Genomic DNA, 26,081 nt, shown 5'->3' with positions numbered 1-26,081 from the left:
GTAGCCAGAGGGAGTCAGATTAATGGTAAATGGTAAAAGGGCCAGAGGGAGAGTTGAGGAGAATTTGTTTGTGTTGTGATCTGGGAGGCGCTACCTGGAAGTGAGGGAAAGGTGTTGCAGGGCTATGGGGAAAGAGCAGGGGAGTAGGACTAATTGCACAGTTCTATCAAAGAGCCAGCACATGGGCTGAATGGCCGCTTTTTGTGCTGCATCATTCTATGATTTATTCCCCATCGGTAGCATTGTGGATAGCACAATTGCTTCACAGCTCCAGGGTCCCAAGTTCGATTCCCGGCTTGGGTCAGTCTGCACGTTCTCCCCGTGTGTGCGTGGGTTTCCTCCGGGTGCTCCGGTTTCCTCCCACAGTCCAAAGATGTGCGGGTAAGGTGCCCTTAGTGTTGGGTGGTGGTGTGGGCTGGGGTAGGGTGCTCTTTCCAAGAGCCGGTGCAGTCTCGATGGGCCGAATGGCCTCCTTCTGCGCTGTAAATTCTATGAAAGTCTTTGTTGCCCTGGGACGGTGAAGTTTGATCTGATTTTGGAACCACTGGTATAATTCAAGCGTTTGCTTCAGAGGATAATAAAGAGTCAGATATGTTGGGACATGACTGGAGTCACGTAGACCAGATTGGGTGACGACGGTAGGTTTTCTTGCCCTAAAGATCAGGTCGTGAGTGAACTACAATCTGGCAGGTCCCGCTTTTTGATTTCCAGACGGGATTTCTGCTGAATTAGAATTCTCCATCCACGGGAAGGATTTGAACTCAAATTGTCTGGATTACGAGAAAAATGCATTCTTTGAAGGCAGAGGACAGTTAAAAGTCCATCGCATTTCTGTGGGTCTGGAGTCACATGTATACCAGACGGGATACGGACAGTAGACTTGCAGTGGGGCGACATTAGTCAACAATGGTCGTCAGTAGACGAGTAATTTGTAATTAGGGCGGCACGGTAGCACAGTGGTTAGCACAGTTGCTTCACAGCTCCAGGTTCCCAGGTTCGATTCCCGGCTTGGTCCACTGTCTGTGCGGAGTCTGCACGTTCTCCCCGTGTCTGCGTGGGTTTCCTCCAGGCGCTCCGGTTTCCTCCCACACTCCATAGACGTGCAGGTTAGGTGGATTGGCCGTGATAAACTGCCCTTAGTGTCCAAAAAGGGTAGATAGAGTTACTGGGTTACGGGGATAGGGTGGAGGAGTGGCTTAGGTAGGGTGTCCTATCCAAGGGCCGGTGCAGACTCGATGGGCCGAATGGCCTCCTTCTGCACTGTAAATTCTATGAATTCCAGAATTTTACTGAATTCAAATGTCACCTTTTGCCAGGGTGAGATTCGAACCCATTAGCCTGTGGCACTGAATCACTAGTCCAATGACAATACAACACCACCACCTCCCTCCCCGAGGATTACTACGTGAATAATATGACCCTGGCAGCATGTTCACTGCAAAACGAGGACATCTTTAAAAAATGATGGGTACATTCCTCTTGCTGCCAGGAGCCAAAAACTGTTGTTTTTAACTAAACTGATTGTTAGCCAACAGAGGTTTCATAATAAAGCCTTATATTTTAGCACAGTGCGTGGCTCCAGTGCCTAATTCGTCAATAATTCCCTGTAATTTAACACAGGCTGGTTCCTCTGACAATTACAGGCTTCTTTGTGCACAGGACATTGGGGAGAAGCAGAGCACTCTAAGTGTTGGGGAGTGAGTCGCAGAGAGATGTCTGTGTCATTCCCCCGCCCCCCCCCCCCAGGGTCAGAAGGTGTGGCTCGCGTGGGTCCCTCAGTCTGCGCTTGACCGTCTCCTTCACGGGGTCGCCTGTGTGTTTTTTTACCTTTGCTGAGCGAAAACCATCCCTTCCCATCCAACGTGCAGAGCTCAGGCCTCGATCAACACCCCCCCGCCCACCCCCTCCAGCCCTGGCAGAGCACAAACTATTAAAGGACCTCAAGCAAAGCAGGACAATGGCTGTCTGGCAGTCAGTCCGGAGTTGCTGCAAGATTTATTATGTGGTAATTTTAACGTGCACATGAAATGACTCCCTCTTTCACAAAAACCTCTCGGCCCCAACTCTCGGCAGCAGCTGCGAAAAGCTGCAAATCCTGAGCTGTCAGCAGCCCCAGTACAAACTGGGAGAGAGAGCTGGGGGGAGTGTGGAGCTGAAAGAGGAAAGACTGGGCAGAGGATCCCTAACACTTTGGCCAACGAGAGTGTGAAGATTCAAACAGATACAAGGTCAGGACCCATCTCTGCCTCTCTCTCCGTCTTTCAGCTATTTCCTCCCTTTCCTCTAATTCTCAGTCACTCCTTCAATGTTCCTTCGTCAGTGGGACTTTCCTCTCTTTCTTTCGCTACATGTTTCTGCCTCTCCCTTCTGAGTCCCACCTCCTTTCACGACATTTCTCGCCCACCCTTTTTCTACTTCTCTACTTTTCTATATTTTTTTCTCTCCCTGTCTTGCTCCTCTGTCTCTCTCTTCTATTTCTTCATATCTGTATCTTGTTACCTCTATCTACCCATCCCTCTCCCAGTCTCTACCTCTCCCGATCTCTCCCTCTCTCTCTGCCTCTCCATCTCTCTGCCTCTAACTTTTACTCTCTCCCTGAATCTCTCTCTCTCTCTCTTAGACTGTCTCCTTGCCGCTGCCTGGTCGATTGTTCTCTCTCTCTCTGTCCTTCTCTCGGAGTCGATCTTTCTCTTTCACCGAGGAAGGAGCTGCGCTCCGACAGCTAGTGATTCAAAACAAACCTGTTGGGCTTTAACCTGGGGTTGCAAGACTTCTTACTGTGCCCACCCCAGTCCAACGCCGGCATCTCCACATCATGACTGAAAATAATGAAACTTTGAATGTTTGATACAGGAGATGTTATCAAAGAGACCAGACAATCAATGACTGCAATTGTGTAGAGGGAGCTTTACTCTGTACCTAACCCCGTGCTGTACCTGTCCTGGGAGTGTTTGATGGGGACAGTGTAGAGGGAGCATTATTCTGTATCTAACCCCGTGCTGTACCTGTCCTGGGAGTGTTTGATGGGGACAGTGTAGTGGGAGCTTTACTCTGTCTCTAACCCCGTGCTGTACCTGTCCTGGGAGTGTTTGGTGGGGACAGTGTGAAGGGAGCTTTACTCTATATCTAACCCCGTGCTGTACCTGTCCTGGGAGCATTTGGTGGGGACCATGTAGAGGGAGCTTTACTGTGTATCTAATACGTGCTGTACCTGTCCTGGGAGTGTTTGATGGGGACAGTGTAGAGGGAGTTTTACTCTGTATCTAACCCCGCGCTGTACCTGTCCTGGGAGTGTTTGATGGGGACAGTGTAGAGGGAGCTTTACTCTGTACCTAACCCCGTGCTGTACCTGTCCTGGGAGTGTTTGATGGGGACAGTGTAGAGGGAGCTTTACTCTGTCTCTAACCCCGTGCTGTACCTGTCCTGGGAGTGTTTGATGGGGACAGTGTAGAGGGAGCTTTGCTCTGTATCTAACCCCGTGCTGTACCTGTCCTGGGAGTGTTTAATGGGGACAGTGTAGAGGGAGCTTTACTCAGTATCTAACCCCGTGCTGTACCTGTCCTGGGAGTGTTTGATGGGGACAGTGTAGAGGGAGCTTTACTCTGTATCTAACCCCGTGCTGTACCTGTCCTGGGAGTGTTTGATGGGGACAGCGTAGAGGGTGCTTTACTCTGTATCTAACCCCGTGCTGTACCTGTCCTGGGAGTGTTTGATGGGGACAGTGTAGAGGGAGCTTTACTCTGTATCTAACCCCGTGCTGTACCTGTCCTGGGAGTGTTTGATGGGGACAGTGTAGAGGGAGCTTTACTCTGTATCTAACCCCCTGCTGTACCTGTCCTGGGAGTGTTTGATGGGGACAGTGTAGAGGGAGCTTTACTCTGTATCTAACCCCGTGCTGTACCTGTCCTGGGAGTGTTTGATGGGGACAGTGTAGAGGGAGCTTTACTCTGTCTCTAACCCCGTGCTGTACCTGTCCTGGGAGTGTTTGATGGGGACAGTGTAGTGGGAGCTTTACTCTGTCTCTAACCCCGTGCTGTACCTGTCCTGGGAGTGTTTGATGGTGACAGTGTAAAGGGAGCTTTACTCTATATCTAACCCCGTGCTGTACCTGTCCTGGGAGCATTTGGTGGGGACCATGTAGAGGGAGCTTTACTGTGTATCTAATCCGTGCTGTACCTGTCCTGGGAGTGTTTGATGGGGACAGTGTAGAGGGAGCTTTACTCTGTATCTAACCCCCTGCTGTACCTGTCCTGGGAGTGTTTGATGGGGACAGTGTAGAGGGAGCTTTACTCTGTATCTAACCCCCTGCTGTACCTGTCCTGGGAGTGTTTGTTAGGGGACAGTGTAGAGGGAGCTTTACTCTGTATCTAACCCCGTGCTGTACCTGTCCTGGGAGTGATTGATGAGGACAGTGTAGAGGGAGCTTTACTCTGTATCTAACCCCGTGCTGTACCTGTCCTGGGAGTGTTTGATGGGGACAGTGTAGAGGGAGCTTTACTCTGTATCTAACCCCGTGCTGTACCTGTCCTGGGAGTGTTTGATGGGGACAGTGTAGAGGGAGCTTTACTCTGTATCTAACCCCCTGCTGTACCTGTCCTGGGAGTGTTTGATGGGGACAGTGTAGAGGGAGCTTTGCTCTGTATCTAACCCCGTGCTGTACCTGTCCTGGGAGTGTTTGATGGGGACAGTGTAGAGGGAGCTTTACTCTGTCTCTAACCCCGTGCTGTACCTGTCCTGGGAGTGTTTGATGGGGACAGTGTAGAGGGAGCTTTACTCTGTATCTAACCCCGTGCTGTACCTGTCCTGGGAGTGTTTGATGGGGACAGTGTAGAGGGAGCTTTACTCTGTATCTAACCCCCTGCTGTACCTGTCCTGGGAGTGTTTGATGGGGACAGTGTAGAGGGAGCTTTACTCTGTATCTAACCCCGTGCTGTACCTGTCCTGGGAGTGTTTGATGGGGACAGTGTAGAGGGAGCTTTACTCTGTCTCTAACCCCGTGCTGTACCTGTCCTGGGAGTGTTTGATGGGGACAGTGTAGTGGGAGCTTTACTCTGTCTCTAACCCCGTGCTGTACCTGTCCTGGGAGTGTTTGATGGGGACAGTGTAAAGGGAGCTTTACTCTATATCTAACCCCGTGCTGTACCTGTCCTGGGAGCATTTGGTGGGGACCATGTAGAGGGAGCTTTACTGTGTATCTAATCCGTGCTGTACCTGTCCTGGGAGTGTTTGATGGGGACAGTGTAGAGGGAGCTTTACTCTGTATCTAACCCCCTGCTGTACCTGTCCTGGGAGTGTTTGATGGGGACAGTGTAGAGGGAGCTTTACTCTGTATCTAACCCCCTGCTGTACCTGTCCTGGGAGTGTTTGTTAGGGGACAGTGTAGAGGGAGCTTTACTCTGTATCTAACCCCGTGCTGTACCTGTCCTGGGAGTGATTGATGAGGACAGTGTAGAGGGAGCTTTACTCTGTATCTAACCCCGTGCTGTACCTGTCCTGGGAGTGTTTGATGGGGACAGTGTAGAGGGAGCTTTACTCTGTATCTAACCCCGTGCTGTACCTGTCCTGGGAGTGTTTGATGGGGACAGTGTAGAGGGAGCTTTACTCTGTATCTAACCCCCTGCTGTACCTGTCCTGGGAGTGTTTGATGGGGACAGTGTAGAGGGAGCTTTGCTCTGTATCTAACCCCGTGCTGTACCTGTCCTGGGAGTGTTTGATGGGGACAGTGTAGAGGGAGCTTTACTCTGTCTCTAACCCCGTGCTGTACCTGTCCTGGGAGTGTTTGATGGGGACAGTGTAGAGAGAGCTTTACTCTGTATCTAACCCCGTGCTGTACCTGTCCTGGGAGTGTTTGATTGGGACAGTGTAGAGGGAGCTTTACTCTATATCTAACCCCGTGCTGTACCTGTCCTGGGAGTGTTTGATGGGGACAGTGTAGTGGGAGCTTTACTCTGTCTCTAACCCCGTGCTGTACCTGTCCTGGGAGTGTTTGATGGGGACAGTGTAAAGGGAGCTTTACTCTATATCTAACCCCGTGCTGTACCTGTCCTGGGAGCATTTGGTGGGGACCATGTAGAGGGAGCTTTACTGTGTATCTAATCCGTGCTGTACCTGTCCTGGGAGTGTTTGATGGGGACAGTGTAGTGGGAGCTTTACTCTGTCTCTAACCCCGTGCTGTACCTGTCCTGGGAGCATTCGATGGGAACAGTGTAGTGGGAGCTTTACTCTGTATCTAGCCCCATGCTGTACCTGTCCTGGGAGTGTTTGATGGGGACAGTGCAGAGGGAGCTTTACTCTGTATCTAACCCCGTGCTGTACCTGTCCTGGGAGTTTTTGATGGGGACAGTGTAGAGGGAACTTTACTCTGTATCTAACCCCGAGCTGTACCAGTCCTGGGAGTGTTTGATGGGGACAGTGTAGAGGGAGCTTTACTCTGTATCTAACCCAGTTCTGTATCTGTCCTGGGAGTGTTTGATGGGGACAGTGTAGAGGGAGCTTTACTCTGTATCTAACCCCGTGCTGTACCTGTCCTGGGAGTGTTTGATGGGGACAGTGTAGAGGGAGCTTTGCTCTGTATCTAACCCCGTGCTGTACCTGTCCTGGGAGTGTTTGATGGGGACAGTGTAGAGGGAGCTTTACTTTGTCTCTAACCCCCTGCTGTACCTGTCCTGGGAGTGTTTGATGGGGACAGTGTAGAGGGAGCTTTACTCTGTATCTAACCCCCTGCTGTACCTGTCCTGGGAGTGTTTGTTAGGGGACAGTGTAGAGGGAGCTTTACTCTGTATCTAACCCCGTGCTGTACCTGTCCTGGGAGTGATTGATGAGGACAGTGTAGAGGGAGCTTTACTCTGTATCTAACCCCGTGCTGTACCTGTCCTGGGAGTGTTTGATGGGGACAGTGTAGAGGGAGCTTTACTCTGTATCTAACCCCGTGCTGTACCTGTCCTGGGAGTGTTTGATGGGGACAGTGTAGAGGGAGCTTTACTCTGTATCTAACCCCCTGCTGTACCTGTCCTGGGAGTGTTTGATGGGGACAGTGTAGAGGGAGCTTTGCTCTGTATCTAACCCCGTGCTGTACCTGTCCTGGGAGTGTTTGATGGGGACAGTGTAGAGGGAGCTTTACTCTGTCTCTAACCCCGTGCTGTACCTGTCCTGGGAGTGTTTGATGGGGACAGTGTAGAGAGAGCTTTACTCTGTATCTAACCCCGTGCTGTACCTGTCCTGGGAGTGTTTGATTGGGACAGTGTAGAGGGAGCTTTACTCTATATCTAACCCCGTGCTGTACCTGTCCTGGGAGTGTTTGATGGGGACAGTGTAGTGGGAGCTTTACTCTGTCTCTAACCCCGTGCTGTACCTGTCCTGGGAGTGTTTGATGGGGACAGTGTAAAGGGAGCTTTACTCTATATCTAACCCCGTGCTGTACCTGTCCTGGGAGCATTTGGTGGGGACCATGTAGAGGGAGCTTTACTGTGTATCTAATCCGTGCTGTACCTGTCCTGGGAGTGTTTGATGGGGACAGTGTAGTGGGAGCTTTACTCTGTCTCTAACCCCGTGCTGTACCTGTCCTGGGAGCATTCGATGGGAACAGTGTAGTGGGAGCTTTACTCTGTATCTAGCCCCATGCTGTACCTGTCCTGGGAGTGTTTGATGGGGACAGTGCAGAGGGAGCTTTACTCTGTATCTAACCCCGTGCTGTACCTGTCCTGGGAGTTTTTGATGGGGACAGTGTAGAGGGAACTTTACTCTGTATCTAACCCCGAGCTGTACCAGTCCTGGGAGTGTTTGATGGGGACAGTGTAGAGGGAGCTTTACTCTGTATCTAACCCAGTTCTGTATCTGTCCTGGGAGTGTTTGATGGGGACAGTGTAGAGGGAGCTTTACTCTGTATCTAACCCCGTGCTGTACCTGTCCTGGGAGTGTTTGATGGGGACAGTGTAGAGGGAGCTTTGCTCTGTATCTAACCCCGTGCTGTACCTGTCCTGGGAGTGTTTAATGGGGACAGTGTAGAGGGAGCTTTACTCAGTATCTAACCCTGTGCTGTACCTGTCCTGGGGGTGTTTGATGGGGACAGTGTAGAGGGAGCTTTACTCTGTATCTAACCCCGTGCTGTACCTGTCCTGGGAGTGTTTGATGGGGACAGTGTACAGGGTGCTTTACTCTGTATCTAACCCCGTGCTGTACCTGTCCTGGGAGTGTTTGATGGGGACAGTGTAGAGGGAGCTTTACTCTGTACCTAACCCCGTGCTGTACCTGTCCTGGGAGTGTTTGATGGGGACAGTGTAGAGGGAGCTTTACTCTGTCTCTAACCCCGTGCTGTACCTGTCCTGGGAGTGTTTGATGGGGACAGTGTAGAGGGAGCTTTACTCTGTATCCAACCCCGAGCTGTACCAGTCCTGGGAGTGTTTGATGGGGACAGTGTAGAGGGAGCTTTACTCTGTATCTAACCCCGTGCTGTACCTGTCCTGGGAGTGTTTGATGGGGACAGTGTAGAGGGAGCTTTGCTCTGTATCTAACCCCGTGCTGTACCTGTCCTGGGAGTGTTTAATGGGGACAGTGTAGAGGGAGCTTTACTCAGTATCTAACCCCGTGCTGTACCTGTCCTGGGAGTGTTTGATGGAGACAGTGTAGAGGGAGCTTTACTCTGTATCTAACCCCGTGCTGTACCTGTCCTGGGAGTGTTTAATGGGGACAGTGTAGAGGGAGCTTTACTCAGTATCTAACCCCGTGCTGTACCTGTCCTGGGAGTGTTTGATGGGGACAGTGTAGAGGGAGCTTTACTCTGTATCTAACCCCGTGCTGTACCTGTCCTGGGAGTGTTTGATGGGGACAGCGTAGAGGGTGCTTTACTCTGTATCTAACCCCGTGCTGTACCTGTCCTGGGAGTGTTTGATGGGGACAGTGTAGAGGGAGCTTTACTCTGTATCTAACCCCGTGCTGTACCTGTCCTGGGAGTGATTGATGAGGACAGTGTAGAGGGAGCTTTACTCTGTATCTAACCCCGTGCTGTACCTGTCCTGGGAGTGTTTGATGGGGACAGTGTAGAGGGAGCTTTACTCTGTATCTAACCCCCTGCTGTACCTGTCCTGGGAGTGTTTGATGGGGACAGTGTAGAGGGAGCTTTACTCTGTATCTAACCCCGTGCTGTACCTGTCCTGGGAGTGTTTGATGGGGACAGTGTAGAGGGAGCTTTACTCTGTCTCTAACCCCGTGCTGTACCTGTCCTGGGAGTGTTTGATGGGGACAGTGTAGTGGGAGCTTTACTCTGTCTCTAACCCCGTGCTGTACCTGTCCTGGGAGTGTTTGATGGGGACAGTGTAAAGGGAGCTTTACTCTCTATCTAACCCCGTGCTGTACCTGTCCTGGGAGCATTTGGTGGGGACCATGTAGAGGGAGCTTTACTGTGTATCTAATCCGTGCTGTACCTGTCCTGGGAGTGTTTGATGGGGACAGTGTAGAGGGAGCTTTACTCTGTATCTAACCCCCTGCTGTACCTGTCCTGGGAGTGTTTGATGGGGACAGTGTAGAGGGAGCTTTACTCTGTATCTAACCCCCTGCTGTACCTGTCCTGGGAGTGTTTGATGGGGACAGTGTAGAGGGAGCTTTACTCTGTATCTAACCCCGTGCTGTACCTGTCCTGGGAGTGATTGATGAGGACAGTGTAGAGGGAGCTTTACTCTGTATCTAACCCCGTGCTGTACCTGTCCTGGGAGTGTTTGATGGGGACAGTGTAGAGGGAGCTTTACTCTGTATCTAACCCCGTGCTGTACCTGTCCTGGGAGTGTTTGATGGGGACAGTGTAGAGGGAGCTTTACTCTGTATCTAACCCCCTGCTGTACCTGTCCTGGGAGTGTTTGATGGGGACAGTGTAGAGGGAGCTTTACTCTGTATCTAACCCCGTGCTGTACCTGTCCTGGGAGTGTTTGATGGGGACAGTGTAGAGGGAGCTTTACTCTGTCTCTCACCCCGTGCTGTACCTGTCCTGGGAGTGTTTGATGGGGACAGTGTAGAGAGAGCTTTACTCTGTATCTAACCCCGTGCTGTACCTGTCCTGGGAGTGTTTGATGGGGACAGTGTAGAGGGAGCTTTACTCTATATCTAACCCCGTGCTGTACCTGTCCTGGGAGTGTTTGATGGGGACAGTGTAGTGGGAGCTTTACTCTGTCTCTAACCCCGTGCTGTACCTGTCCTGGGAGCATTTGATGGGAACAGTGTAGTGGGAGCTTTACTCTGTATCTAGCCCCATGCTGTACCTGTCCTGGGAGTGTTTGATGGGGACAGTGCAGAGGGAGCTTTACTCTGTATCTAACCCCGTGCTGTACCTGTCCTGGGAGTGTTTGATGGGGACAGTGTAGAGGGAACTTTACTCTGTATCTAACCCCAAGCTGTACCAGTCCTGGGAGTGTTTGATGGGGACAGTGTAGAGGGAGCTTTACTCTGTATCTAACCCCGTTCTGTATCTGTCCTGGGAGTGTTTGATGGGGACAGTGTAGAGGGAGCTTTACTCTGTATCTAACCCCGTGCTGTACCTGTCCTGGGAGTGTTTGATGGGGACAGTGTAGAGGGAGCTTTGCTCTGTATCTAACCCCGTGCTGTACCTGTCCTGGGAGTGTTTAATGGGGACAGTGTAGAGGGAGCTTTACTCAGTATCTAACCCTGTGCTGTACCTGTCCTGGGAGTGTTTGATGGGGACAGTGTAGAGGGAGCTTTACTCTGTATCTAACCCGGTTCTGTACCTGTCCTGGGAGTGTTTGATGGGGACAGTGTAGAGGGTGCTTTACTCTGTATCTAACCCCGTGCTGTACCTGTCCTGGGAGTGTTTGATGGGGACAGTGTAGAGGGAGCTTTACTCTGTATCTAACCCCGTGCTGTACCTGTCCTGGGAGTGATTGATGAGGACAGTGTAGAGGGAGCTTTACTCTGTATCTAACCCCGTGCTGTACCTGTCCTGGGAGTGTTTGATGGGGACAGTGTAGAGGGAGCTTTACTCTGTACCTAACCCCGTGCTGGACCTGTCCTGGGAGTGTTGATGGGGACAGTGTAGAGGGAGCTTTACTCTGTATCTAACCCCCTGCTGTACCTGTCCTGGGAGTGTTTGATGGGGACAGTGTAGAGGGAGCTTTACTCTGTATCTAACCCCGTGCTGTACCTGTCCTGGGAGTGTTTGATGGGGACAGTGTAGAGGGAGCTTTACTCTGTATCTAACCCCCTGCTGTACCTGTCCTGGGAGTGTTTGATGGGGACAGTGTAGAGGGAGCTTTACTCTGTATCTAACCCCCTGCTGTACCTGTCCTGGGAGTGATTGATGAGGACAGTGTAGAGGGAGCTTTACTCTGTATCTAACCCCGTGCTGTACCTGTCCTGGGAGTGATTGATGAGGACAGTGTAGAGGGAGCTTTACTCTGTCTCTAACCCCGTGCTGTACCTGTCCTGGGAGTGTTTGATGGGGACAGTGTAAAGGGAGCTTTACTCTATATCTAACCCCGTGCTGTACCTGTCCTGGGAGCATTTGGTGGGGACCATGTAGAGGGAGCTTTACTGTGTATCTAATCCGTGCTGTACCTGTCCTGGGAGTGTTTGATGGGGACAGTGTAGAGAGAGCTTTACTCTGTATCTAACCCTGTGCTGTACCTGTCCTGGGAGTGTTTGATGGGGACACTGTAGAGGGTGCTTTACTCTGTATCTAACCCCGTGCTGTACCTGTCCTGGGAGTGTTTGATGGGGACAGTGTAGAGGGAGCTTTACTCTGTATCTAACCCCGTGCTGTACCTGTCCTGGGAGTGTTTGATGGGGACAGTGTAGAGGGAGCTTTACTCTGTATCTAACCCCCTGCTGTACCTGTCCTGGGAGTGTTTGATGGGGACAGTGTAGAGGGAGCTTTACTCTGTATCTAACCCCCTGCTGTACCTGTCCTGGGAGTGATTGATGTGGACAGTGTAGAGGGAGCTTTACTCTGTATCTAACCCCGTGCTGTACCTGTCCTGGGAGTGATTGATGAGGACAGTGTAGAGGGAGCTTTACTCTGTATCTAACACTATCTATGGTCATTAAAATGTTTTTTTCTATGGTCTTGATATGCTCAGTTTTACCTGCACATGAACTGATGAACTTACTGAATGAGATACGAATGTTGAATTCGCTGTCTGAATGTTTTGCTGATCAGGAACGTTCAATGCGGCCAGTGAAGTCATTTCTTCTCATTTGCAGGATCCAGTGAGGAGAGAGAGAGGGATAGTGTGATCTCCTGAAAGTGAATGCGAAGCTGAAGACTGAGTACAATTGAGGACGAATTGTCTTTGACCTGGTGCAGTGAAAGAGCGAGTTTATGCGATGCCCAGAACCTCGACCTGACACTGCCCAAAACGCACTCATGACTGGACAGCTTTTCCAAAGTTGAAGGTTTTGGTCTGTTCCTTTCAACCTGTTCCTCCAAGACCATCAAGCTGAGGAAGATTGCTTGCTCTGCAAATCCTTTTGCGCTCCCAACAACAACCTTCACACCTTCAATTCAAGGAGAACTTATTTGATTGGTCAACAAGAGAGTCAAGCAATGCCCATATTTGTGCAGACACAAACCCTCGATTGGTTGGAGAAAGGACCAGCATTGTCTGGTCTGAGGATCCTGATGTTATTCCTCCTGGCCATTGGCTCGGTTCACACCCTCGACCACGGTGAGTCTGAGGGGACCAGCTTTGGCCTAGGGTCCTTGGAGTTCAGGCGGACCAACTGCAAGCCCATCCCCCGCACCATGGCACTGTGCCACGGGGTCGGGTACAGTGAGATGAGGCTCCCCAACCTCCTGGGACATGAGACCATGAAGGAGGTCCTGCAGCAAGCCAGCTCCTGGGTTCCTCTGCTCAACAAGCAATGTCACTCCGACACCAGAAAATTCCTCTGCTCCCTCTTTGCTCCAGTCTGCCTCAGTGAACTGCAGGAGTCGATCCAGCCTTGCCGGTCTCTGTGCCTGGCAGTCAGAGATAGCTGTACCCCTGTGATGTCGGCCTTTGGCTTCCCTTGGCCGGACATGTTGGATTGTAACCACTTCCCAGTGGATGATGACCTTTGCATCCCATCCGCCACCTCGGAGGAGGCGAGAGTCCAACAGGAAGGTGAGTCACCCTTTGATTGTTCATTGGTTCGGACAGGAGATCATCAACCTGCAATATTATCTCTGTCTCTCTCCACAGATACTGTCTAACCTGCTGAGTATTTCCAAATGTTTTATCTTTAAAAAGGTTAACAATGGATCCTGAAGTTTATAAACAGACCTGGCTTGGTTCTCCATCCGTCATTATTATCACTGGGAGGGCAGCGCGGTGGCGCAGTGGTTAGCACTGCTGCCTCACGCACCGAGGTCCCAGCTTCGATCCTGGCGTCTGTGTGGAGTTTGCACATTCTCCCCGTGTCTGCGTGGGTTTCGCCCTCACAACCCAAAGATGCGCAGGGTAGGTGGATTGGCCGCGCTGAATTGCCCCTTAATTGGAAAAAAATAATTGGGTACTCTAAATTTATTTATTTTTATAATTATTATCACTGGGAGCTGGGTAGACTGTTTCCATGTCGTACAGGTACCGTCGTGGTGCCTTTTCTGTATACATCTTCAACTTGGTTGAAATGCTCTTCAAGTTCAATGGTTGGACTCACTGGGCGGGATTCTCTGAAATGGAGGCAGAGTGTTTGCGCCGTCGAGGTTCACGATGGCGCGACACGGCCCCTATCCTGACCGATTCAGGGCCCGATAATGGGCTAGGAGCGGCGCCACGTCATTTACACGCGCCAGGCCTTGGCGCCGCGTCAAGGCGGCGCCGCATACATGACACGGCCGGCGCCGCATAACTGGCATCACCCGCGCATGCGTGGTTGCCGTCCTCTCCGAGTCCGCCCCGCAAGAAGATGTCGGACGGATCTTGCGGGGCTGCGGAAGAAAGGAGGTCCTCCTTCAGAGAGGCCGGCCCGCCGATCGGTGGGCACCGATGGCGGGCCAGACCCCACTTGAGCCCCCCCCACCCCGGTGCAGGATCCCCCCTCCCCCCCCCCCCCCCTGCAGGCCGCCCCCACCCAGCGTTCCCGTCCTGTTCCCGCCGGCAGCGACCAGGTGTGGACGGCGCCGGGGGGGGGGAACCCGCCGTTTTGGGCAGGCCGCTCGGCCCATCCGGCTCTGAGAATCGCGGGGGTACCGGTGAATCGCCATTTTGGCTGTCTCGGGCAATTCACTGGACCGCGCCGCGCAAAACGCGTTGGTGCCGATCTGGCCGCTTCCGTGAATTGCGGGAGGGCGTCGGACCGGCGTGGCGGGAAAATTTGGCGACCCAGGCGATTCTCCAAACAGGCGCGGGAGCGGAGGATCGCGCCGTCTGTCTTAGGTATTGAAATGTATGCTCCCTCATCACAGTGACTGATGCCCCTGTGTCCACTTCCATCTATTTTTTAATAAATTTAGAGTCCCCAATTATTTTTCCAATTAAGGAGCAATTTAGCGAGGCCAATCCCCCTACCCTGCACATCTTTGGGTTGTGGGGTTGAGACCCACACAAACACGGGGAGAATGTGCAAACTCCACACGGAAAGTGGGATCGAACCTGGGTCCTCAGCCCCCTGAGGCAGTAGCGCTAACCACCGCGCCACCGTGCTGCCCTCACTTCCATCTGAAGAGGCTTCCAATTTACCCGGAGTGTTACAGTAACAGGGGCGACCATTCCTGTTTTTCCATGACACAGAGAGTGGATACCAGAATCACTGGTGCTAGGCTGTGCCACATTGTATACTTGTAACACCCTGGTTGATCGATTACTCGGCAATCTTGACTGAGCTCTGCCCTGCTTTATCAAACGTCCTCTTTTGTGACAATAACAACAGTCAGCCTCCTTAAACCGACGTGATTCAGGTGTGTGGTCACCCCCACGTCGGTAACGTTCCACTTTAAGTGTGACTGACTTTTTGACTTTGCGGTGTCTGAAATTGTTTCCCGTTTCGCAGCTGCTTTGGCAGTTTTGGTGCCCTTACTGGCTGAGGTTCTTGGCCTACCTGGTGAATGGTGCCTTTCTCTGACCTCTGCAGTTGTCTGCATCTATTTCAGCACGTTCCATGGCCAACGCTATCTCCATTACGCGTGTAAAATATGTCAACCTCTGCATCAGTTCTGCGTTGAATAGCGTCATTGTTCGCATCACAGGCTAACCTATCCCGTAATTTGTCATTTAGGGTGGCTCCAAACCCACGATACTCCAATAATTGCTTCAGTTTCACAATGTAAGTCGTGATCGATTCATTCGCTTGAGGCTCTCACCTTTGCATTGAATTTGACTCTCTGGAGTATGACTGATCGTTGAAGTTACAATTGAGCCTTGATTAAATCCACAAGCTGACTAAATGATTTGGAGTCAGGCGTGTTTGGGGCTGTAAGACTGCGAATAAGGTTATAGATCTGAGTTCCATAAACACTGAGGAGAATTGCTTTGCGTTTCACCTCCTCTCTTATTTTGTTTGCCTTAAAAGGACAATCAGCACAGGGACCTCAAGTACAAAAGTGAGGGGGCGGCATGTGGCGCAGTGGTTAGCACTGGGACTGCGGCGCTGAGGACCCGGATTCGAATCCCGGCCCTGGGTCACTGTCCGTGTGGAGTTTGCACATTCTCCCCGTGTTTGCGTGGGTTTCACCTCCACAACCCAAAGATGTGCAGGGTAAGGCCTCGCTAAACTGTGCCTTAATTGGAAAAAAATGAATTGGGTACTCTAAATTTTTTTTTAAAAATTTAATGGGTGTCCAATTCTGGGAACCCAGCTTAGGAAGGTGTTATAACCTGCTCAGATCCTATTAGCTGGGGATAATTGGTTACCCTGAGACACTTCAGGAATATGAGCTCCCCTAATGAGGGGAGTGGGGCAATCGTTAGCTTTGCAGCTGTATAAATAGAGCTGGCCAGTGTGGTACGGGCTAGAGAGAGAACAAGTAGTGAACTGCTGGTGCTGTGTAAATATTGTTGGAAATATAAGTGACTTTCTGTTTGAGTCTATAAAGTCATGCTGTATTCATCGTGGTCCTCACAAAAGAAGGATGTGAAGGTTTTAGAGGGAGTGCACGAGTTGAATATTGCTGAAAAGAGAGATATTTTGTCAAAGCTTTTCACCTTACACTTAGCAGGACAACACAAGAATGCCAAATTTCAAATAATCACGGCAATCTATACTACAGGGGAAAACGGTGCTGATTGGTTAGCAAGTCAACTCTGATTGGCTGAGGCATTGCCATGGAGATTGTAATGCAGAGCTCTAGGCTTTCCAAGTTCCTGGATAATTCATGAAAGGCGCAAGGCTTGAGCATATTCCTTTTGTTTGCAGAGAATGAGTCTCTGTGTATGAGTGTATGTCACTTCTAGCATGTGTAAATGGGCCATGTTACATCTGAACTAATCTTCAGTTGGCTGTTGGTGAAAGCTATTAGCGCACTCAGGATCATTCAGCAAGTGCAGAATCACATCAAACAGCAGATATTTTTTTTAAATTTTGCAAGTGAGGGCTGGTTGAATACGGCCTGTACTCTGCGTTTTATCGACAATTAAAAGGGCATGCTGTTTGATTCAAGCAGTCAAGGCGGGAATGATATTCGAGGTGGTGGAAGTTGAAGTTTGGGAGGTGATGCTGAAGAGGCCTTGGCACTTGCTGCAATTGTCCCAGTTCTGTGCTCTTTACGGTCCACTGAAGTGGTCCAGTCCATCCAAACCAGCTCCCAACAGCAGATGGTTTATCGTATCATTGGAATCACGCCTGCTTAATGTAAGATGTTGAGTTCTCAGGTTCCCCTGGATGGGTTGCTGAGTGCAGCATTGATATTTGAATCGGATTAACCTGCCATGCTTCTATATTTCAGAGTCAAAAATCTGCCGTGCCTGCAAATCTGAGGGAGACGCCTCGAGCAACATTCTCGAACAATTCTGCAAAAATGACTTTGGTAAGATTCAGCTAAAGGGCCTTTTGCCCTCAGCGAGGGAGGGTGGGTTTCATTAGACTATTTCAATCTGCATTCAGATAGCGCCGATAACATAGTAAAACATCCCAAGGTGCTTCACAGGAGCATGTTGAAAGAAGAATTACCACCGAGTGTAATGATGGGGCATCAGGACAGGTGACCAAAAGACTGGTCAAAAAGACAGCTTAGACAAAGTGCCTTAAAGGAGGAGAGGGAGAGGGGGAGAGGTTTAGAGGGAGGGGGAGAGGTTCAGAGAGGTGCGCAGAGGTTTAGAGAGATGCGGAGAGGTTTAGAGAGGTGGAGAGGTTTAGAGAAGGGGAGAGATTTAGAGAGGTGGAGAGGTTTAGAGAGGCGGAGAGGTTCAGAGAGAAGTGGAGAGGTTTAGAGAGGGGTGGAGAGGTTTAGAGAGGCGGAGAGGTTCAGAGAGAAGTGGAGAGGTTTAGAGAGATGCGGAGAGGTTTAGAGAGGTGGAGAGGTTTAGAGAAGCGGAGAGATTGAGAGAGGCGGAGAGATTTAGAGAGGTGGAGAGGTTTAAAGAGAGGTGGAGAGGTTTAGAGAGGTGGAGAGGTTTAGAGAGGTGGAGAGGTTTAGAGAGGTGGAGAGGTTTAGAGAGGTGGAGAGGTTTAGAGAAGCGGAGAGGTTTAGAGAAGCGGAGAGGTTTAGAGAGGCGGAGAGACTTAGAGAGGTTGAGAGGTTTAGAGAGGCGGAGAGGTTTAGAGAGAGGTGGAGAGGTTTAGAGAGGTGCGCAGAGGTTTAAAGAGAGGCGGAAAGGTTTAGAGAGGCGGAGAGGTTTAGAGAAGCGGAGAGGTTTAGAGAGGTGGAGAGGTTTAGAGAAGCGGAGAGATTTAGAGAGGTGGAGAGGTTTAGAGAGACGGAGAGGTTTAGAGAGACGGAGAGGTTTAGAGAGAAGCGGAGAGGTTTAAAGAGATGCGGAGAGGTTTAGAGAGATGCGGAGAGGTTTAGAGAGAAGCGGAGAGGTTTAGAAAGGCGGAGATGTTTAGAGAGGTGGAGAGGTTTAGAGAGGCGGAGAGGTTTAGAGAGAAGCGGAGAGGTTTAGAGAGAAGCGGAGAGGTTTAGAGAGATGCGGAGAGGTTTAGAGAGAAGTGGAGAGGTTTAGAGAGGCGGAGAGATTTAGAGAGGTGGAGCGGTTTAGAGAGGCGGAGAGGTTTAGAGAGAAGCGGAGAGGTTTAGAGAGGCGGAGAGATTTAGAGAGAAGTGGAGAGGTTTAGAGAGGCGGAGAGACTTAGAGAGGTGGAGCGGTTTAGAGAGGCGGAGAGGTTGAGAGAGAAGCGGAGAGGTTTAGAGAGGCGGAGAGATTTAGAGAGAAGTGGAGAGGTTTAGAGAGGCGGAGAGATTTAGAGAGGTGGAGCGGTTTAGAGAGGCGGAGAGGTTTAGAGAGATGCGGAGAGGTTTAGAGAGAAGGGGAGAGGTTTCGAGAAGGGGAGAGGTTTAGAGAGGTGGAGAGGTTTAGAGAGGTGGAGAGGTTTAGAGAGGTGGAGAGGTTTAGAGAGGTGGAGAGGTTTAGAGAGGTGGAGAGGTTTAGAGAGACGGAGAGGTTTAGAGAGACGGAGAGGTTTAGAGAGACGGAGAGGTTTAGAGAGCAGCGGAGAGGTTTAAAAAGATGCGGAGAGGTTTAGAGAGATGCGGAGAGGTTTAGAGAGAAGCGGAGAGGTTTAGAGAGGCGGAGAGACTTTGAGAGGTGGAGAGGTTTAAAGAGGCGGAGAGGTTTAGAGAGAAGCGGAGAGGTTTAGAGAGATGCGGAGAGGTTTAGAGAGAAGTGGAGAGGTTTAGAGAGGCGGAGAGATTTAGAGAGGTGGAGCGGTTTAGAGAGGCGGAGAGGTTTAGAGAGAAGCGGAGAGGTTTAGAGAGGCGGAGAGATTTAGAGAGAAGTGGAGAGGTTTAGAGAGGCGGAGAGATTTAGAGAGGTGGAGCGGTTTAGAGAGGCGGAGAGGTTTAGAGAGATGCGGAGAGGTTTAGTGAGAAGCGGAGAGGTTTAGAGAAGGGGAGAGGTTTAGAGAGGTGGAGAGGTTTAGAGAGAAGCGGAGAGGTTTAGAGAAGCGGAGAGGTTTAGAGAGGCGGAGAGATTTAGAGAGGTGGAGAGGTTTAGAGAGATGCGGAGAGGTTTAGAGAGATGCGGAGAGGTTTAGAGAGAAGTGGAGAGGTTTAGAGAGGCGGAGAGATTTAGAGAGGTGGAGAGGTTTAGAGAGGCGGAGAGGTTTAGAGAGATGCGGAGAGGTTTAGAGAGATGCGGAGAGGTTTAGAGAGATGCGGAGAGGTTTAGAGAGAAGCGGAGAGGTTTAGAGAAGCGGAGAGGTTTAGAGAGACGGAGAGGTTTAGAGAGAAGCGGAGAGGTTTAGAGAAGCGGAGAGATTGAGAGAGGCGGAGAGGTTTAAAGAGAAGTGGAGAGGTTTAGAGAGGTGGAGAGGTTTAGAGAGGCGGAGAGATTTAGAGAGGCGGAGAGGTTTAAAGAGAGGTGGAGAGGTTTAGAGAGGCGCAGAGGTTTAGAGAGGCGGAGAGGTTTAGAGAGGCGGAGAGGTTTAGAGAGGCGGAGAGGTTTAGAGAGGCGGAGAGGTTTAGAGAGGCAGAGTGGTTTAAAGAGAGGTGGAAAGGTTTAGAGAGGCGGAGAGGTTTAGAGAGGCGGAGAGGTTTAGAGAGGCGGAGAGATTTAGAGAGGCGGAGAGGTTTAAAGAGAGGTGGAGAGGTTTAGAGAGGCGGAGAGGTTTAGAGAGAAGCGGAGAGGTTTACAGAGATGCGGAGAGGTTTAGAGAGAAGTGGAGAGGTTTAGAGAGGCGGAGAGATTTAGAGAGGTGGAGCGGTTTAGAGAGGCGGAGAGGTTTAGAGAGAAGCGGAGAGGTTTAGAGAGGTGGAGAGGTTTAGAGAGGCGGAGAGGTTTAGAGAGAAGCGGAGAGGTTTAGAGAGGTGGAGAGGTTGAGAGAGGCGGAGAGGTTGAGAGAGGCGGAGAGGTTTAGAGAGGCGGAGAGGTTTAGAGAGGCGGAGAGGTTTAGAGAGAAGCGGAGAGGTTTAGAGAGGCGGAGAGATTTAGAGAGGTGGAGGGGTTTAGAGAGGCGGAGAGGTTTAGAGAGATGCGGAGAGGTTTAGAGAGAAGCGGAGAGGTTTAGAGAAGGGGAGAGGTTTAGAGAGGTGGAGAGGTTTAGAGAGGTGGAGAGGTTTAGAGAGGTGGAGAGGTTTAGAGAGGTGGAGAGGTTTAGAGAGGTGGAGAGGTTTAGAGAGGTGGAGAGGTTTAGAGAGGCGGAGAGGTTTAGAGAGTTGGAGAGGTTTAGAGAGGTGGAGAGGTTTAGAGTGGCGGAGAGATTTAGAGAGGCGGAGAGGTTTAAAGAGAGGTGGAGAGGTTTAGAGAGGCGGAGCGGTTTAGAGAGGCGGAGAGGTTTAGAGAGAAGCGGAGAGGTTTAGAGAGGCGGAGAGGTTTAGAGAGAAGCGGAGAGGTTTAGAGAGGCGGAGCGGTTTAGAGAGGTGGAGCGGTTTAGAGAGGTTTAGAGAGGTGGAGAGGTTTAGAGAGATGCGGAGAGGTTTAGAGAGATGCGGAGAGGTTTAGAGAGATGCGGAGAGGTTTAGAGAGAAGTGGAGAGGTTTAGAGAGGCGGAGAGATTTAGAGAGGTGGAGAGGTTTAGAGAGGCGGAGAGGTTTAGAGAGATGCGGAGAGGTTTAGAGAGATGCGGAGAGGTTTAGAGAGAAGCGGAGAGGTTTAGAGAAGCGGAGAGGTTTAGAGAGACGGAGAGGTTTAGAGAGAAGCGGAGAGGTTTAGAGAAGCGGAGAGATTGAGAGAGGCGGAGAGGTTTAAAGAGAGGTGGAGAGGTTTAGAGAGGTGGAGAGGTTTAGAGAGGTGGAGAGGTTTAGAGAGGCGGAGAGATTTAGAGAGGCGGAGAGGTTTAAAGAGAGGTGGAGAGGTTTAGAGAGGCGCAGAGATTTAGAGAGGCGGAGAGGTTTAGAGAGGCGGAGAGGTTTAGAGAGGCGGAGAGGTTTAGAGAGGCGGAGAGGTTTAGAGAGGCGGAGAGGTTTAAAGAGAGGCGGAGAGGTTTAAAGAGAGGTGGAAAGGTTTAGAGAGGCGGAGAGGTTTAGAGAGGCGGAGAGATTTAGAGAGGCGGAGAGGTTTAAAGAGAGGTGGAGAGGTTTAGAGAGGCGGAGAGGTTTAGAGAGAAGCGGAGAGGTTTACAGAGATGCGGAGAGGTTTAGAGAGAAGTGGAGAGGTTTAGAGAGGCGGAGAGATTTAGAGAGGTGGAGCGGTTTAGAGAGGTGGAGCGGTTTAGAGAGGCGGAGAGGTTTAGAGAGAAGCGGAGAGGTTTAGAGAGGCGGAGAGATTTAGAGAGAAGTGGAGAGGTTTAGAGAGGCGGAGAGATTTAGAGAGGCTGAGCGGTTTAGAGAGGCGGAGAGGTTTAGAGAGATGCGGAGAGGTTTAGAGAGAAGCGGAGAGGTTTAGAGAAGGGGAGAGGTTTAGAGAGGTGGAGAGGTTTAGAGAGATGCGGAGAGGTTTAGAGAGAAGTGGAGAGGTTTAGAGAGAAGTGGAGAGGTTTAGAGAGAAGTGGAGAGGTTTAGAGAGGCGGAGAGATTTAGAGAGGCGGAGAGATTTAGAGAGGTGGAGAGGTTTAGAGAGGCGGAGAGGTTTAGAGAGATGCGGAGAGGTTTAGAGAGAAGCGGAGAGGTTTAGAGAAGCGGAGAGGTTTAGAGAGACGGAGAGGTTTAGAGAGAAGCGGAGAGGTTTAGAGAAGCGGAGAGATTGAGAGAGGCGGAGAGGTTTAAAGAGAGGTGGAGAGGTTTAGAGAGGTGGAGAGGTTTAGAGAGGCGGAGAGATTTAGAGAGGCGGAGAGGTTTAAAGAGAGGTGGAGAGGTTTAGAGAGGCGGAGAGATTTAGAGAGGCGGAGAGGTTTAAAGAGGTGGAGAGGTTTAGAGAGGCGGAGAGGTTTAGAGAGGCGGAGAGGTTTAGAGAGGCGGAGAGGTTTAGAGAGGCGGAGAGGTTTAGAGAGGCGGAGAGGTTTAGAGAGGCGGAGAGGTTTAGAGAGGCGGAGAGGTTTAGAGAGGCGGAGAGGTTTAGAGAAGCGGAGAGATTTAGAGAGGCGGAGAGGTTTAAAGAGAGGTGGAAAGGTTTAGAGAGGGGGAGAGGTTTAGAGTGGCGGAGAGATTTAGAGAGGCGGAGAGGTTTAAAGAGAGGTGGAGAGGTTTAGAGAGGCGGAGAGGTTTAGAGAGGCGGAGAGGTTTAGAGAGGCGGAGAGGTTTAGAGAGGCGGAGAGGTTTAGAGAGGCGGAGAGGTTTAGAGAGAAGCGGAGAGGTTAAAGAGAGGCGGAGAGGTTAAAGAGAGGTGGAGAGGTTTAGAGAGGTGGAGAGGTTTAGAGAGGCGGAGAGATTTAGAGAGGCGGAGAGGTTTAAAGAGAGGTGGAGAGGTTTAGAGAGGCGGAGTGGTTTAGAGAGGCGGAGAGGTTTAGAGAAGCGGAGAGATTTAGAGAGGCGGAGAGGTTTAAAGAGAGGTGGAAAGGTTTAGAGAGGCGGAGAGGTTTAGAGTGGCGGAGAGATTTAGAGAGGCGGAGAGATTTAGAGAGGCGGAGAGGTTTAAAGAGAGGTGGAGAGGTTTAGAGAGGCGGAGAGGTTTAGAGAGGCGGAGAGGTTTAGAGAGAGGCAGAGAGGTTTAGTGAGGCAGAGATTTGAGGGAGAGGCGGAGAGATTGAGGGAGAGGTGGAGATGTTGAGGGAGGGAATTCCATAGCTTAGCGACTCAGCTACTGAAAGAATATCCAGTAATAATTCTACAAATAAAATCAGGGATACTCAAGGGACTGAATTGTCGGAGAAAAGAGATCTCGGAGGCTTTTGGGGCTGGAGGAGATTCCAGCTTAAGAGAGGGGCAGGTTCTTCGGAGGATTTGAAAACAAAGAAGAGAATTTTATTCGCAAGAACGAAGGTCAGTAGAATGGCCTTAATGGACACTCAGAGAAGTATCAATTGCAGCTCAGCATGAACTCTCTCCCAATCAGAAGGTCAGCGGTTCAAGACTCTCTGCAGAAAGCATGCACAACCCAGTACTGAGGGAGTGCCGCACTGTCAGAGGGTCAGTACTGAGGGAATGCCGCACTGTCAGAGGGTCAGTACTGAGGGAGTGCTGCACTGTCAGATGGTCAGTACTGAGGGAGTGCTGCACTGTCACAGGGTCAATACTGAGGGAGTGCTGCACTGTCAGTGGGTCAGTACTGAGGGTTTGCTGCACTGTCAGAGGGTCAGTACTGAGGGAGTGCTGCACTGTCAGATGGTCAGTACTGAGGGAGTGCTGCACTGTCAGAGGGTCAGTACTGAGAGAGTGCCGCACTGTCAGAGGGTCAGTACTGAGGGAGTGCTGCACTGTTCAGAGGGTCAGTACTGAGAGAGTGCCGCACTGTCAGAGGGTCAGTACTGAGGGAGTGCTGCACTGTCAGAGGGTCAGTACTGAGGGAGTGCTGCACTGTCTGAGGGTCAGTACTGAGGGAGTGCTGCACTGTAAGAGGGTCAGTACTGAGGGAGTGCCGCACTGTCAGATGGTCAGTACTGAGGGAGCGCTGCACTGTCAGAGGGTCAGTACTGAGGGAGCGCTGCACTGTCTGAGGGTCAGTACTGAGGGAGTGCTGCACTGTCTGAGGGTCAGTACTGAGGGAGTGTCGCACTGTCAGAGGGTCAGTTCTGAGGGAGTGCTGCACTGTCAGATGGTCAGTACTGAGGGAGTGCTGCACTGTCAGAGGGTCAGTACTGAGGGAGTGCTGTACTATCAGAGGGTCAGTACTGAGGGCGTGCTACACTGTCAGAGGTTCAGTGCTGAGGGAGTGCTGCCCTGTCAGAGGGTCAGTACTGAGGGAGTGCCGCACTGTCAGAGGGTCGGTACTGAAGGGGTTCTGCACTGTCAGAGGATCAGCACTGAGGAGGGTGCTGCACTGTCAGAGGGTCAGTGCTGAGGGAGTGCTGCACTGTCAGAGGGTCAGTACTGAGGGAGTGCTGCACTGTCAGAGGGTCAGTACTGAGGGAGTGCCGCACTGTCAGAGGGTCAGTACTGAGGGAGTGCTGCACTGTCAGAGGGTCAGTACTGAGGGAGTGCCGCACTGTCAGGGTCAGTACTGAGGGAGTGCTGCACTGTCAGAGGGTCAGTATTGAGGGAGTGCCGCACTGTCAGAGGGTCAGTACTGAGGGAGTGCTGCACTGTCAGAGGGTCAGTATTGAGGGAGTGCTGCACTGTCAGAGGGTCAGTGCTGAGGGAGTGCTGCACTGTTGTTGATATCTTCTCACAGATGATATATTAAATGAACCTCTATCATCCTGTTATTTGGACGTAAGTCCCCCCACTTGTGAATTGTGAATCCACTTGGAATTCTCTGAGATGATGAAAAATGAAATGAAATGAAAACGTTTATTGTCACAAGTCGGTTTCAAATGAAGTTACTGTGAAAAATGTTCCAGAAACTGTAATTGATTCCTCTCTCTCTCTTGTCTTTTTTTCTGGGTGGCTCTCATAGCGCTGAAGATGAAAGTACAAGAAATGACCTATCTGAATGGAGACGCCAAGATCATTCCGGAAGGCCGGAGCAGGGTTGTGTTTGGGTTAGAGGGTTGGACTGCGAGTGGGGAGGTGAGGATGGAGCTGTGGTTAGCCGGAGGCTCCCACTGTACCTGCGATGAGCTGAGGGACCTGACTTCATCCTATCTGGTAATGGGGAGGAAGCAGGTGGAGGGCAGGCTGCTCATCACCAGCGTGAGGCACTGGCGAGGAGGCAAGAGGGACTTCCGGAGGATGTCCAGAGGATTCAAGAGAGCTCGCTGCCAAAAGCTGGCCATTATAGGAGCTGATCAGTAATACACCTCACAAGCACTCCCCCAGCCTCGGACCACTCCCCCAGCCTCGGACCACTCCCCCAGCCTCGGACCACCCCCCCAGCCTCGGACCACCCCCCCTGCCTCTGACCACCCCTCCCAGCCTCGGACCACCCCCCCGCCTCTGACCACCCCCCCCGCCTCTGACCACCCCCCCCAGCCTCGGACCACCCCCCCAGCCTCTGACCACCCCCCCGCCTCTGACCACCCCCCCTGCCTCTGACCACCCCCCCCAGCCTCGGACCACCCCCCCTGCCTCTGACCACCCCCCCGCCTCTGACCACCCCCCCCGCCTCTGACCACCCCCCCTGCCTCTGACCACCCCTCCCAGCCTCGGACCACTCCCCCAGCCTCGGACCACTCCCCCAGCCTCGGACCACTCCCCCAGCCTCTGACCACCCCCCCTGCCTCTGACCACCCCCCCAGCCTCTGACCACCCCCCCGCCTCTGACCACCCCCCCAGCCTCTGACCACCCCCCCAGCCTCTGACCACCCCCCTCCCAGCCTCGGACCACTCCCCCAGCCTCTGACCACCCCCCCGCCTCTGACAACCCCCCCTGCCTCTGACCACCCCTCCCCAGCCTCGGACCACCCCCCCTGCCTCTGACCACCCCCCCAGCCTCTGACCACCCCCCCGCCTCTGACCACCCCCCCAGCCTCTGACCACCCCCCCAGCCTCTGACCACCCCCCTCCCAGCCTCGGACCACTCCCCCAGCCTCGGACCACCCCCCCTGCCTCTGACAACCCCCCCTGCCTCTGACCACCCCTCCCCAGCCTCGGACCACCCCCCCAGCCTCTGACCACCCCCCCGCCTCTGACCACCCCCCCCCCGCCTCTGACCACCCCCCCAGCCTCGGACCAGCCCCCCCCCCAGCCTCTGACCACCCCCCCAGCCTCTGACCACCCCCCCTGCCTCTGACCACCCCCCCTGCCTCTGACCACCCCCCCCAGCCTCGGACCACCCCCCCGCCTCTGACCACCCCCCAGCCTCTGACCACCCCCCCTGCCTCTGACCATCCCCCCCAGCCTCGGACCACCTCCCCCAGCCTCGGACCACCCCCCTTGCCTCTGACCACCTCCCCCTGCCTGCCTGCTCCTCGACTCACCACCTCCCCCTGCCTCTGGCCACCTTCCCCAGCCTCTGACCACCTCCCCCTGCCTCGGACCACCTCCCCCTGCCTCGGACCACCTCCCCCTGCCTCGGACCACCTCCCCCTGCCTCTGACCACCTCCCCCTGCCTCGGACCACCTCCCCCTGCCTCTGACCACCTCCCCCTGCCTGCCT

At 52.3% G+C, this 26,081-nt stretch overlaps 1 protein-coding gene across 1 annotated transcript; it reads left to right on the top strand.

Annotated features, from left to right (window-relative positions):
* The first annotated feature begins 1,803 nt into the window (after positions 1–1,803).
* LOC140392140 (secreted frizzled-related protein 2-like) lies at positions 1,804–24,868 on the top strand. Its single transcript, XM_072477484.1, has 4 exons — positions 1,804–2,228; positions 12,202–13,103; positions 16,862–16,942; positions 24,441–24,868. The coding sequence occupies exons 2-4, from the start codon at positions 12,545–12,547 to the stop codon at positions 24,776–24,778; spliced, it is 978 nt and encodes a 325-aa protein (XP_072333585.1). The 5' UTR covers positions 1,804–2,228; positions 12,202–12,544; the 3' UTR covers positions 24,779–24,868.
* The last annotated feature ends 1,213 nt before the right edge of the window (positions 24,869–26,081 follow it).

This window comes from Scyliorhinus torazame, chromosome 15, assembly GCF_047496885.1.
Source record: "Scyliorhinus torazame isolate Kashiwa2021f chromosome 15, sScyTor2.1, whole genome shotgun sequence".
Lineage (NCBI taxonomy): Eukaryota > Metazoa > Chordata > Chondrichthyes > Carcharhiniformes > Scyliorhinidae > Scyliorhinus > Scyliorhinus torazame.
This window is presented reverse-complemented; position numbering and strand designations above follow the sequence as displayed.

Bases quoted from the DNA above. Each gene is read 5' to 3' on its own strand.
- LOC140392140 (XM_072477484.1), top strand. From the start codon at position 12,545: ATGCCCATATTTGTGCAGACACAAACCCTCGATTGGTTGGAGAAAGGA. The intron at 13,104-16,861 runs GTGAGTCACCCT...TCTATATTTCAG, and splicing joins GGCGAGAGTCCAACAGGAAG to AGTCAAAAATCTGCCGTGCC. The intron at 16,943-24,440 runs GTAAGATTCAGC...TGGCTCTCATAG, and splicing joins ATTCTGCAAAAATGACTTTG to CGCTGAAGATGAAAGTACAA.